This window comes from Vigna radiata, chromosome 6 (assembly GCF_000741045.1).
Source record: "Vigna radiata var. radiata cultivar VC1973A chromosome 6, Vradiata_ver6, whole genome shotgun sequence".
NCBI lineage: Eukaryota > Viridiplantae > Streptophyta > Magnoliopsida > Fabales > Fabaceae > Vigna > Vigna radiata.
In genome coordinates this window covers 21,256,327-21,271,276 of record NC_028356.1, presented here as the reverse complement: position 1 = coordinate 21,271,276, position 14,950 = coordinate 21,256,327, and the positions used below count along the sequence as shown (strand labels likewise).

The following is a 14,950-nucleotide window of genomic DNA, read 5'->3' as shown; positions in this document are numbered from 1 at the left end:
GGGCTTAGCCCATATTTCTTCTATTATAAATAAAGGACTCTATGTGTATATTCAACACAAGGGAGATTTCCCCTCATCTCTTTCACTATTTCATAGATCCTAATACCAAACTCCTACCAAATCAGGGGGAGCCTTTCTCAGATCCTGAACTGAACAGAAGACTAGTTGGTAAATTAAACTATCTTACTATTACGCGTCCTGACATTTCTTCGTAGTTAGCGTGGTGAGTCAATTCCTTAACTCCCCATGTGAAGACCATTGGGATGCAGTTGTTCGCATAGTGAAGTATATTAAAGGATCACCTGGAAAAGGTTTGCTATATGGTCCTAACAACGATACAAAAATCGTTTGCTATTCAGATGTTGATTGGGTTGGTTCCCCTTCTGATAGGAGGTCTACTTCTGGATATTGTGTCTCTATTGGTGGCAACCTGATATCTTGGAAAAGTAAGAAGCAAAGTGTTGTGGCTAAGTCCAGTGCAGAAGCAGAATATAGAGCTATGGCATCAGCTACTTGTGAGCTTGTGTGGCTTAAACAATTACTTAGTGAATTGAAATTTGGAGATGTCACTCACATGACACTTATATGTGGTAATCAAGTTGCTCTTCATATTAGCTCTAACCCTGTCTTCCATAAGAGAACCAAGCACATTGAAGTTGATTACCATTTTATTAGGGAAAAAATCATATCCGAAGATATCAAGACTGAGTTCGTTAACTCAAGCAACCAGTTGGCAGACATATTCACTAAGTCCTTGCGAGGACCTAAAATTGACTATCTTTGCAATAAGCTTGGAACATATGATTTATATGCTCCAGCTTGAGGGGGAGTGTTAGATATTAAGTTGTGTTTTTATGTTAATTGGGCTCAGCCCATCTTGTATTTAGGGTTTTAGCCCATATCTTACATTATAAATAAACTACCCTGTGTGTATGCAAAGACCCACAAGGGAGATTTCTCTTCTTCTTTACCCTATTTCATAGGAATAAAAGAAATGACAAAACGCCTTGAACCAAAAATTAAGTGAACATGTTTACAAAAAAAAAAAAATGGGTTTGAAACGGTTGTATGAAAAGCATAGCCATATGTTGTTCATTGGTGCCTTCGACTGGTGCAAAATATGTGGGCTCATAGGGCAATATCTTTCAATTCCAATAACGTGAATTGTTGACTGATGGAGGCCGGACAGACAAGTTCAGAAAAAAAAATATCATGACTGCTAAAAAATACTTTGTATTATTCACATCAACTTCGATGTGAAGATTCTAAAAACTTTTATGTTCAGAAATTCCTAATTAAGATCCTTTTCCATACTCTGTCCAAACCAGTTGATATAATAGTGAAATGTCAAGGGGTGAACAATTTTTTTTAATTATACTTTCTATTGGGTGACAAAATCTGGTAAATTGTGAAGTCATTCCCATGATTAAGACTACAATACCTTTTCTTTCTCAAGCACCTCTACGGATGAGTCAGCAGGAACTGAAGGCCAGACAGCTGGCTTTGGCCATGGTAGCAAGCTGAGGGAAGCACTAATCAAAAGGAAAGAAACAACTATTAAACCAGAAACAGGGAACACTATACCAACTGTGATGTAACTAAACATGCACTACACAATTAATGAAAGGAATACAGCATGATCTGATTAAGAAAATGGAAAAGAAAATGTTGGTCTTCAATCACAAAAATTTACCTGTTCACAGGACTTCTTTCTATATCAGTTCCATACCCAATTAAATAGGCAAGCCTCATGAACTGCCAAGATATATAACATTTAGAAAGCAATTCTTGTTAACAATGGTATGGAACACAATAACAATGTAGTTGATAATCAACGTGGCAGAGAAAACGAGAATGAAAAAGATGCCAATGATTAAACTCCATTTCTAAATGGTGCACTTTTGTCATTGGAGTTCTCATTTGAAGAGTGGATCAAAACAAAATAGATATCCAGTCTATTTACCAACTTCATGAGAATCCTACCTTAACTCTAGCTAGAGAGTATAGGTCACCCAGAAGACGAAAAAACTCCTTCTCTATGTCAGGCGCCACATCTCCATCAGTATAATTTGAAGTGGTTGCTTTAATTAAAGACATGCAAGCAGTTGCTACCCAGACTTCACGCATACAAAATGGCAGAATCCGCTGAGAAGAAATATCATAATGAAGTCAAAAAGGGAGAAACGAAAAAATTATACAACTCAAACTGGAATAATACAGTAATAGACAAGTGAAGAAAGCATTAGATCAAAAACAGTAAATCAAATACCTCATGCAAGGACAAGGACTTAGAGAAGCTTATTATGAATGAATAGCCTCGTGTTGCAGCCTCAATGGGACGATTTAGCTTGAATAAGAGCTGCAAAATGACAGTAATTTAGTAAGCCACATAGTTCAGTTACTTGCAATATAATACCTGAACACAAAATGTTAAAGACAATACAAACAGATAGTCGTTAAGAAGGCTTTGAATATTAGAATTTTTGGGGCACAAACATCCCTAAATCAGTGACAAAGACCAAATAGATCAAACTTTAGGAATTGTTAAATGGATTAGTGACAAATCAGGTCATGGAGGATGGTACTGCACTAACACCATGTTGAAAAGAAACCGGGAATAATGAATTTTGTGTTGTGTACATACATGAGTATCATTATTTATAAAGAAGAGATATACAATAATAAGGAAAAAAAGTCAATATCTAATAACAAGAAATATTTGGTAAGATGTTTCCCAATCATATCACATCATATCTCCTTATTTAACATTGTTAGAATTCCTACATCAACTAAAAATAAAGCTAATTTACAATATATATATATATATATATATATATATATATATATATATATATATATATATATATAGTATATATGTGTGTGTAGACATATACATATGAATGCAAACCTTATCTTACAAGCCGATTTTGCAGGATTGAGTTATGTTTAAACTCCTCTTTTTAACATAGTATCAAAACCATAGGTTAGGGTCTTTCCCAATGAAGTTTGATGTTTGTTGGATCTATTATTCCATCCATTATCGAGCTGCTACCAAACCACTCATTAATTTCTTAACAGACATAATCAAATCATGACTAACATGAAAACACAAGACTTTTGAACCATTTGATATAATTCTCTAAATTTAAAAGAAATGCACACTTTAGATTTTTAGCAAATGCTATGATATTTAATTAATAAAGTCTTTGTAATGTTAAAAGAGGATCAATATGAAACAGAAAAGAAGGTTTGTTATCCAGCACTTGTACAAATATGTATATATTTGGGACAATAGGAAAAATAAATACAAGATGCAATTTACTTGAAAGAATAATTAGGCTAACAATTCTAACTCTATTCTCCAAGTGACAATGAATCCAGGCAACTTGGAATGTGAAACGTCTTTATTAATATGTAATTTACAACAATACGTATGTAATTATATATTACTATTTGTTAATCAAAGATTTGTGCAATTATTACTAGATAACAGAATTAACTTCATGATGCACTTAAAGAAAACAAAATTATAAACTTTAAGCAGGATTTACAAGTATATTCTTTGGATTTTGACAGTAAATTGCATTTAAAACAATTAATAACGAAAACAAACATCCCAGCTTTCTATAAAAGACGGTTGCAGGCTGCCCAGTCTCGATATTTATTTAAAGCACTTGAACAATCAAATGCCTCCAGTGATTACGCAGATCCATATACTGGCATACGAGAGGAACAAAAGGAATATTATAGTTAAAAAAATAAATGGCTTTTCAGCAGCATATTATTTTTTAAACCACATTTTTTTGTGTTTCCATGTAAATTACTTTATATTTATTTTAAATGAGTGCAAAAGTTAAAATTCAGTCTGATCTATAAATTGCATCTTAAACATTGTTTTCAAAACCAGATTGGTAGTTCAAGGTTTAATGGTTCAATCGATAGGTCAAACCAATACTAATAAAATTATTTTAATAATTAAAAACACAGTAAATGATGTCAAAAAATATATAATACATAATTTTATCTTGCTCAGAACTAAATAAAACTTAAATTTATAGGTTCTTAGCATTTAAAATGCATAAAAAGTTCAAATAAATATGTATCACATTTAAACTCTAAGAAAAAAGTTAAAATTGTAATTATTATTATCTTTGTTGAACCGGTTTTTTACTAGTTTGACTGGTTCACTGGTTCTGTACATTACCAGTTGTGCACCACAACCGAACTAGACTAGGGACTTATTTTCAGTATGACCAGGGGTCCAATTTTGAGAACCATGATCTTAAATTATATAATATAAAAAATAATACAAGCAAAGAAGCAGCTAAGCTTACAAGCATCAAAGAAGACAATAGAGCAAAATCAATCTAAATTTGTTTTACAGCAAAGCTGCTAACATGTTTAGCATTATATAAGTGTTCTGGCAAGGGCAAACCTTTGATTGACATGCAAATAGATACTGTCTGAATTCAAACTCCCTAAACGTGTCCTCTTGAACCATCTGTGTCAATGGTTTATTTATTGGATTAAGCAATGTTGCCTGATCATCACCATGATCAGCCCCTCCAAAATCTCTCTGCTTTCCAGTCATGTTAACTGCATTCATTCAGTCATTTGAATCAATTTTCATTGTTCACAGGAGACTATCTGTTAGACACAAGATTTAATGTTCCCGTGAAGGGGGGGGTGGGGGGGTGGTTATAAAGCACAAAATTGTCAATCTAAAAACATCAACTTTATTTGGCTACAACAACAGAGAAAGAAACTAAGCATCAAGCACCTGTTTCAAGATAGCAGAGTTCCAGCTCATCGTACTCCCGTAAAGCATCATCATGAAGGTGAGCCATTTCAAACATAAAAGCCAAGCTTTCCTGAGCACAGAATACAAATTTATTAAAAGACCCCAAAAGCTCCCTGAATTAGTAGAAAGGGTTAATTTATAAAGAACAACAAAGATTGGACTTTCATACGTCAAAATCATTTATTGCACTTTTTAAGTATAATTCATCCAAATAGCATTAACCTTTAGAATAAAAAAGTTGCAGAAGTTCCAGACTGGCATGAGGCGCTGTTCACTGAGCTTTCTTATCTCATCCTCATAAAATTGTACACGTCTATCCAGGGTATTTCTGATGCATTCCATTATCTTTAATTCTAGATCCTCCCAAAAGTTTGCTTCAGGAAAATGCATGTCATATTTGCAACATCTAGATGAGGAAGAAACCATGTTAAAAGCATCAAATGAGAAGGAAATAAAATTGTCAATAAAAAGGGAAGGAATTCAGTTGTCACTAATGCAATTAAACTAAATATTAAACATAAACTTGAATAACAAATCTTTTATCTTTATCAATTGTTATTATTTCTGTTTGGTAACTATCGCTGTGTTTTTTCCTAACTCTACCATCAAAATTGTTGACCACTTGCATGTGTAATGTTAACAGATGATTCCATAATATTTATTTATGAAAGAAAGAAGAAAAAGTATTGATCAAATAATCCTATTGAAAGAAACTATAAGAGTGAACCTTGAAGTTAAATTCCAAGCACCACTTTTGCTTTCTATATCGACACATCAAGTTCATATTAACCAAAACAGTAAACAATTAAATATTTTAAATTCCCATGTGTTTGATCATATTCTTTAATATATATTAAAAAGTTGATAAAACATATTGAGTTGCAAAGAATATCAGCAAACTATCAACAAAACATTCAAACTTCCATTGGAGAAGAGAAGAGCTCACTTGTTGCAAGTCTAATTTGTCAAGTTACCTTTCTCTTTTTTTGGTATTAAACTCAACTTCAAGTTTAGCATATACTTTCTTCGCCATTTTGTTTGCCTGATCATTAGCTGGATGAGCTTTTGATACAAATACAACGAACCACTCCCTTTCTTCATTTTGGACAATTAATTTCAAACGTGGTTTAAGGATGGTTTTGAACTCATCTAGATCCTGGGAATAAAATTAAGAGTTAAACTACACAATAAATCCCACAACTGAATCAATAACTGAGAATTATACACCAAAAACCTATTAAAACCATGAAATTAAGCTCTTATAATGGATTTCTGCATCAGATTATCAGTATATACTGTTATTCGAAGAACTCCCAAAAACATTGAAAAAAACATCAGCATTGTTTTACACAAGCAAGAAAACTAACCACAATCAGGCTAATTCAACATGATAGTTATACACCAAGTATAGACTAACCTATGACATAAAACTCCTAAATGGATTTCGTCAGCCGACTAACAATAATTTTTGCTCCAACATTCGAAAAAACTTCCAAAAACAGGTAAAAAGTGATCACGAAGCAAGGAAACTAGCAACACATCAGGACATCAGGACATCAGGACATCAGGACATCAGGACATCAGGGCATCATCTAGCTATTTCAACAGAACCAACAAGAAATAACATTTAAAATGCAATCTTAATGCCAACAAAAGTTACAAATGGTGAGGAAATGGGTGCAGAAACAAACCTAGTCAAATCAAATGAATTAAAATGGATTCATTGTAGCAACTATCTGAAGACTGAACATTTTAAATAAAAAAGGATGTCATGTGATAGGATATGGAGAGTTTATGAGAGAAAGAGAAGAGGGAATGTGGCAGTTAGGAGAGTTAATGTGGTATAACAGTAATAACAGTTAGTGGCAGGAAAGGAGCTCTTATAAAGAGCTGGAGTACTCTTGTAATAGTTTCCGTTTTGGAAATTCATTCTTTGTATAGACAGGAACATTTATCCTGTAGAGGGGGAATTTGGCTCCCTTGGAGGTTGGTTTGTACAAATTGAGAGGAATAATACCAGAATTACTCAGTTTTGCTATCTTTTCTCTCGTGTGGTGTGTGTTAGTGTTTAGTCTTGATAGATTTCTTACCAAGAAACCTATCAATTGGTCTGACCTGCTGGATCCTTTGGAGAGAGGAGCGCAATGGGGGGAAGTTGAACGCTTTAGAGGGGAGAATAGAGGGAAAGATGAGCATCTTGGAAGGAAGAATGGAGGCAATGGAGAATAGGATGGAAGGAACGATGGAAGCGATAGAAACTACGATGGACAGTTTGAAGGCAAAGACGACAGGGTTACGTCAAGAAATCAAAGAACTCACGTGAGTTCTTGGAGGGCGAACGCGGAATCTTGATCGGAGTTCGGAGGGAAGCCAGGTTTCTGTGAATGAGATCAAAAGGGGGAGGAAGGAGTGTTCGGAGGAAGAAGGGGACGACAACCGAAGCGAAATACAACCCAGTTAGGTGAAGAGGGTGGAGCTACCCACTTTCGAAGGAGTCAACCCATTGGGTTGGGTTCAAGAGTCGACAAGTTCTTCAAGATTCAGAACGTGACGAGGCGAGAAAGATTAAGGTTAGCCTATATCTGTATGGAGGGGAGTGCTAGCTATTGGTTTCGTTTCTAGAAAGCCAAAGCCAAGAATACTTCTTGGGAAGAACTAAAAGAGGCTCTAGTGAGGAGGTTTGGAGGCAGAGATCGAGGAACAGTGTTCGAAAGGCTGGCAGCGATAAAGCAGACAGCGACAGAGGACAAATGCATTAAGGAGTTTGAGATGTTGGTCGCACAGACGAAGGGGGTGACGGAAGACCAACTTTTGGAGTATTTCTTTGCGGGTCTGCAAGACAAAGTAAGGAATCAAATACGCCCACATAACCCGAAGGATTTACTGACTTCCATGGATGTAGCTCGAGATGAGGAAGAGGTTTATCGAAATGTGAGAACAGCCAAAGGCACGATGGCCAAGAGTAATCAACCTTGGGGGCGATACTAAGGAAGCACGAGGACCGTCGCCAAGTCCGATTCTTTCAAAGGAAGCCAGGGCCGACTAGGGAGTACTGAGAATGCAGGAGCAACAAAGAAGGACGGGACGCAGAGTTCAACAGCATCCAAGGCCGAGTAACACGAGTAGTGATGCTCGTGGCAGAGGAGTAAGGAACTTGCCTTACCTAGAATACATCAAATGAAGAGAGGAGGAGAGGTGTTTCCACTATAGGGGCCCTTATAGCCCAGGGCACCATTGTCCCAAAAGAAGCTTGAGAGTGGTGATTATGGGAAAGACAAAGAGGAAGAAGAGGAGGAAGAAACAAAGGAAATGGATCAAAGGCAAATGGAGTTGTCTTCATTTTTAGTCAATGGTCTCACCCAACCAAGACCATGAAATTGCAGGGAAGGGTATGAGGAAGGAAGGTGATGATCTTGATTGACAGTGGCGCTAGCCACAGCTTTATAGCCATGGGATTAGTGGAGGAACAGGGACTGCCAGTGTAAGACACCTGGCCTTACAAGGTGTTTCTCGGTGACAGGCAGAAAAAGAGGACACAAGGCTGTTGTAGGGAGGTCTCAGTGAGGCTAGATGAAACAGAGATAGTAGAACAGTTATGCCTGTTGAACTGGCAGGGGTCGACCTTATATGCGAATAGATTGGCTGGCTAAATTGGGAGAGGTTACAATCAATTGGGGTGAGTTGACAATGGCTTTTAAGCAAGGAGAGAAAGCGGTGGTAATTCGGGCGGCTCCCACACTTGTAAGGAAAATAGTAGCGCCAGAAGCTTTGTCGAAGATGAAGGAGGTAGGGGCAGTTATGTTGGTGTGGACTTTAGGGAGGACGAAGATGAACAAGAGGAAAATACACACCAAGAACTGACAACGGGAAAGAAAGAGGAGTTGGAGCTGGTTTTGGCACGGTTTGAGGAGGTTTTCCAAGAACCCAGGGGCTTACCTCCAGCCCGCAACACGGTACACCAGATAGCCCTCAAGGAGGGAGCTGATCCAATAAATGTTCGGCCCTACAAGTACCCTCACCTAATGAAAGAAGAGATCGAAAACTATGTTGCTAAGAAGCTGAAATTGAACCTTGGACAAAGAATACACACAACATTACCTTGTGCTAAAGCAATATAACTACAAGAAAGGATTAACTAGGACCCAATGTCAGCTTCCTAATTAAAAAGGTTGCATACCATGTAAGAAATCTTAACTAAAACAGATTGGAGAAATCGTCATCTTAACTAAAAGCTCAATCGTTAAGTACAAGCTCAGGAATGTATCTTCAAAAGACAAAATGTTATATTTGAAACAGATTTGTTTTTTCCAATAGGAAAGGGATAACTCATTGTAAATTCTTACTATCAAAAGTAAAAATAAAAGTACCTCTCTATGTAATCAGTTTTATCAAACGTATTTCACGTATACGTTATTCACTAACCTATTGAAAACCTTTCTTTCAACTTGGTAAGAATTGAATCAATATGCTTTGCATGTTACTTACCTGTTACTTATGGTTTTTCACTCAAATTCAGTTGCACAAAATGTAGCATCACTAAGGACGTGTTTAATTAAATGTCTCTGTAAGAACTAATAAAATAAAAGCTTGTCACATGAGGGCTTAATCATGAGCTTTCTTTTATGAAGATTGTTGAAATGAGCCAAAAATAAATTTTACAAAGGTCAGAAGACCAAATAAGACCTCCCTCATCTTGAAAGGAACAATAAAAATATATGTAGATTGCAAAACTGATAGATAGTTTCATTGAATCCAGATGGCTGCTATATAGTCTTCAAAATATATAACCACAAACATCTTTTCTTCTGATTAATAGCAATTTATTCTCTCTGTTATAACATCAAAAAAACTTCTCATCTTCTAATTTAAACTAATAGCAATACCTTATTCTTTCTACTGTAACAAACACAAATCCCTTCATTATCTCCCTTAAACTAACTGTAACTGCAATACAATTAACTTATTTCATTCAAATCAACCATGCCCATCATCTTCCTGAGCTTCGGAAAGGCCTCAAGTTTCAAGGCTTTAGTCATTAAGTCTGCAGTCTGATCCTGTGTTCCACAATGTATCAACCTCACTTCTCCATCTTTTGTAAGATCTCTTTAAAAGTAGAAACATACTCTGTTATGTTTGCTTTTTCCATGCATGACTGGATTTATTTTAAGTTTAATGGTTGAGTTATTATCACATAAGATGCTTGTGCTACCTTCTTCAGCATGGTTTAAATTTCTCAAAAACTCTTCTCATCCACATAGATTGACATGCGCAAGCAGCAGCAATAAACTCTGTTTTAGTAGTTGAAAGAGCAGCATTTGGTTTATTTTAGATATCCATGACAGTGCTCCCAAGCTTAACAAGAAAACATAACCAAATGTACTCTCAGAATCTTCTTCATCTCAGAATCTGTGAAAGCAAGCAAGTCTTCTTCTCCTCCCTTCTTGAAAAAAGATCCCAAAGCCAATAGTTTCCTTCAATTACTTTAATATTCTTTTTGCAGCTTATAAATGCAACTGAGTTGATTTTTATGCATACCTGCAAAGTAAGCTCACACTAAACATAATATTGGACCTTGTAGCTGTAAGATACATCAAACTTCCAAGAATTTTCTTAAAATAAGTGTCATCTACAGATGCACCATCAACATCTTGGTTAATTTTATAACCAAGAACTATTGGACTTCTTACATGTTTGCTCTCAAACAATCCAAACTTCTTCATTACATCAGTGGCATACTTTTTTTTTACACATGAAAATTCCTTCTGGTTTACGCAAAACTTCAATGCCAGTAAAGAATCTTAGGTCAACCATATCAAAATCTTGCATCATAGACTTCTTGAACAATGCCCTCCTCTCATCACCAATGTAAATAAAATCATCAACATAAATGCTAATAATTAATCTTACCTTTAGTATTTCATTGGATTGACAAAGTTTGCTCATTTGGCCATTTATTTAAATCATTCCTTCATGAAGTGAGACTATATGATTGAACCATGTTCTTAGTGCTTGCTTTAGGCCATACAAAGCTTTGTAGTTTGTATACCTTGTGCTCTTCTCCTTTCTTTACATATCCTTTTGGTTGCCCAAAGTGTACATCCTCATTTAACTCTCCATGAATAAAAAGCATATTTGACATCCATGAATGATGTCTCATCCTCTGCCTGCTGCAATTGCCACAATCATCCTTACTATATACATGCATACAACAAGGACAAACACTTCAAAGGAATCAATTCTAGTTTTGGGGAGTACCCGTTTGCCACAAATTGTGCTATATACTTATTGACTTCACCAAAGTCATTCAATTTTGTCTTGAAAATTCATTTCACTCCAATTGGCAGATCCACGAGCTCCAAAGTTTGGTCTTTTTCTAGTGAACTTGTTTTATTGTCCAAAGCCTTCCTCCATTTATCATGCTTCACAACTTCAAGAAACAAAGTTGGATCATCACTCATAATGTTTTGTACCATGTAGGTTTATGCTTCTTTACTTAACTCCAAACCACTCACAATCCTTCCATCTAAGCTAGTGTCCTCCTTCTTCTTTCAATTGCATTTACATGTGAATTCTGTGCTCCATTATTAGCATTATTACCCTTCATATAATTTTCATTATTAACATCACTACCCATCACATTATCTTCACTAGCATTACTAAAATCATCATCTTCCTCTAAACCATCAATGTTACTCTCCCTTCAATGCTCTCCCCTCACTTTCCTCACTATTGAAGCCATCATCACCCCAAAACCAATTTTGCTTCTATTTGTTTTTATAATTTCATTCTCAATCTCAACTTTTTTTTCTTCCTCAAACACTACATCCTTACTAATTATAATTCTGTCTTTGGGTCAAAATTCTTATCATCAATTTGACCTCTTTTTGTCTTTGGTATGCTCACATGTACTAAGATATTGTCTTCTTGTCTGCAAATATACGCATGTATGAGATTCAATATCTTACCAGCACGCCATTCACTCTTCTTAGGAATAGGATTATGGTGTTGCTTATTGACAAAACAATTTAAGACTTCCAGCTGAGGAAGCCCATGCATCATATTCTTTTTTTGTTTGTGGTGTCTTTAATCCCATATAGCTTGAGTGTCCATACCTTTGATGCCAAAAGGTAAATTAGTTTGAGGAAGTATCCAAACATTCTTGAATAGGAGCACTGTTGTTGGAGCTTTCATTGAGAAGAATAAGCATATGATTGGTACTCATGTTCGTATGTGCAATCAATCCTTTGCTTGGATGATAGAGATTATATATTCCATTTTTTATGAAATGGCAAGACCTTAATCTTGCAACTGCCTCATACTCAACAAGTTGTTTGGAAACATAGGAACATAAATTACATCTTGATAAGAAAAGTAGTTCCATTAATCGCCAATCTTACATTGCCTTTTCCAACATTGGAGAGTTATTTTCACACTTAACAGAATGCTTATGTTCTTCTACCATGTTAGAGAACACTCCAATGTCTCCACACATGATTAGAACATCAAAGGTTCAAAAACCATGCATCATTTCTTTTGGTTTTATTTTCTTCTGCAAAAGCCACCAAAAGAAGCTCCTTTTCTTCATCCAATTCAACGTAATTTGACTCTTTGCTCTATTTGAGACATTCAAATTGAAAATGTCCCAAATTGTGGCACTTCAAATACTCCACCTTGGCCTTTGAGAAAGATTGTCTTCATTGTCCACATCCTCGACCCCTATATGCTCCTCTTCCTCTTCCCCTTTCTCAACTATTTTCAACCTGTGTGCTAGTTCCCCATCTCGACTACTTTTAAACCTGTCCACTTCAAATACTACTTTTAAACTTTTGTTCATGAACTACCAGAGAGCTTTGAAGCTCGTCAACAACATTCTTTCTTTCTCCTTTGACTCCTCAATTGAAACCACAACATAGGTGAATCTCTCCATCAACTTTTGAAGAATTTTCTCCATCACCTAAGTCAGGCATACCTTCTCCATTGCTCCTCATTTTGTTAGCCACTACCATTACTCTAGCAAATTACGAGTAATGGTTTCGTATTCTTTCATTTCAAGTACCTCTCTCTCTTCTCAAACAATTCAGAACTAACTACTTCCCCTGATCATTGCCCCTAAATTTTCACTTTAGGGAATCCCAAACAATCTTGGATGTGCGCCTGTCCGAGGCTTGTTCAAAGATTTTCCCAACTGTTGCAACTCTACATCAATCAACACAACCCCCTTCATCGGACTCCTCAAAACTAGTTTCAACCAAGCTCCCTAGACCATTGGCACGAGTAAGATTTTCCATCAACCGACTCTAATAATCATATGTAAACCATCAAAGTGAGAAAATTTTGCTGAAATCGTTTTGTCGCTCACCTTTGTGTTACGCTCTCTTCTCTCTTAACTAAGTTGAAAGGAACAATAAAAAATATATCTAGCTTGCAAAACTGATTGATGATTTTATTGAATCAAAACATGTAACCACAAATATATTTTCTTCCCCCTATTAATAGCCATTTACTCTCTATATTATATAACATCAAAAACCTTCTCATCTTCTAATTTATAATAATAACAACAATACTCTATTCTTTCTACTGTAACAGCAAAAACCTCTTTACATCTAACCTAAGATGCTATTAAAACATGCAATTTTGTACTGCAACCTAAACAATATAAACAACTGGAATTCTTGTTACCTCACAGGTGACAAGTACAACTGTTGCATAAGGCTCTCGGAACCAAAATAAAAACTGCTCCTGAGGGAACCGGCTGCGTAGTCTTGAATCAGTAGTTAATATGAACTCGGCTGGCAATGTGTCAACAAAGACAGGGTTCCGCGTCTTGTTATTCAAAGTCGCCCGTTTGAACGGCAAACGCCCCTCAAAAGCAGGTTTGACAGTTGGCCACAAGTCACTCACATCCTCCACTGATAATCAATTGAAAAAGCATCAATATAAAGTCACATGCACACAAATGCTCACGCACACATCCAGATCAAAAAAACTACATCTATTGTTTATTACTGTTTCTGCTTCCACTGCGCCTATTCACTAACGACAACAGTTGAGATTATTTTTGCAGTTGACAATGGACCTATCTCATCTTTACCTTAAAACGATCACCACAATACATTGAAATTGAACTATTGCTAGGTTCGATAATTACAATCAACAATTATTGACAATGCTAATATAACATAGGCAGAACAATAAATTGCAGCGAAAGGCAACTAAAACCCTACACCACGATCTAAAACTGATACAGAGTTCCTTTAAAGATAAAAACGGAAAGAAACGGAGGGTTTGGATGTGATTGCGAATAGCACAATGCTTGGAAGCCACAAGCGAATGCAGAGAGAACGGAGGAGATTGGATCTTCGGTTACAAAGCATGAAATACCTGAAATGACGAGGCGATCGGAGGAGTTTTTTATTGTCTGGAACTGAGCGAGGAAGTTGGCCATTGTGGATCTGAAGAATCAGGAAAGATTCATGAAAATGAAATCACGGAGAAAGAGAGAGAAGAGAGTGTGGTGTTGCAGTGAGTGAGAGTGTTGAGTTGGAAGAGCTAGTTGGAGTATAGAGTTCGGAGAGGTCACGGCCCGCAGATCTAGTGCTTCGCGGTGTACACCATCACCGTTCGCACATTTCATCAGACCGTTGCCTCAGCCGTCATGTCACTCTATGTATGCTTATTTTCTTCCGTGGGAAAATGTGAACTGCACTTTGCTTCTGAGAATCATTAGAGTGAATACCGCTCTCGTTCGCATATTAACTGTGTATACAGTATATGGAACTGGTTTTTTTCTTTAACCAGAGTCTCTTCTAGTTATATTTTAACTTTTTTTGCGTTTATTTTCCTACATTGTATTTTAATTTTACTGTTCTTATTTTTTTATATATGGGTGTTTTTTCTTGTAAGATAAAATAGAAAAACAATTTATCTACACCAAATAGAGAAGCTGTGCTTTGTTGATATAAATTATAGATATTGTTTTGGTATTAGAGCCCGAGACCGAACCAACTTTCCGACCCTGTTCCGATCGCCCGACCCGGTCGTCTTTCAGATGCCTTTGTGAATCACCCGGGAGGCCCTGCAATAAGAACACTCCGACGCCCAAGTCAGTGGATCAGTTAACGGGATCAATTTTTTGGATTAGATTCG

At 36.2% G+C, this 14,950-nt stretch overlaps 1 protein-coding gene across 1 annotated transcript in view; it reads right to left on the bottom strand.

Annotated features, from left to right (window-relative positions):
- Positions 1–14,576, bottom strand: part of LOC106764737 (trafficking protein particle complex II-specific subunit 130 homolog) — a 30,561-nt gene extending 15,985 nt beyond the window's left edge. The window contains exons 1-10 of the mRNA XM_014649094.2: positions 14,186–14,576; positions 13,484–13,713; positions 5,776–5,957; positions 5,024–5,207; positions 4,781–4,871; positions 4,436–4,596; positions 2,270–2,359; positions 1,984–2,145; positions 1,694–1,755; positions 1,442–1,532 (exon numbers count right to left, since the gene is read on the bottom strand). Of these exons, the coding sequence (XP_014504580.1) occupies positions 1,442–1,532; positions 1,694–1,755; positions 1,984–2,145; positions 2,270–2,359; positions 4,436–4,596; positions 4,781–4,871; positions 5,024–5,207; positions 5,776–5,957; positions 13,484–13,713; positions 14,186–14,249 (1,317 nt within the window). The 5' untranslated portion in view covers positions 14,250–14,576. The remainder of the gene's footprint in view (positions 1–1,441; positions 1,533–1,693; positions 1,756–1,983; positions 2,146–2,269; positions 2,360–4,435; positions 4,597–4,780; positions 4,872–5,023; positions 5,208–5,775; positions 5,958–13,483; positions 13,714–14,185) is intronic.
- Positions 14,577–14,950: the final 374 nt, after the last annotated feature.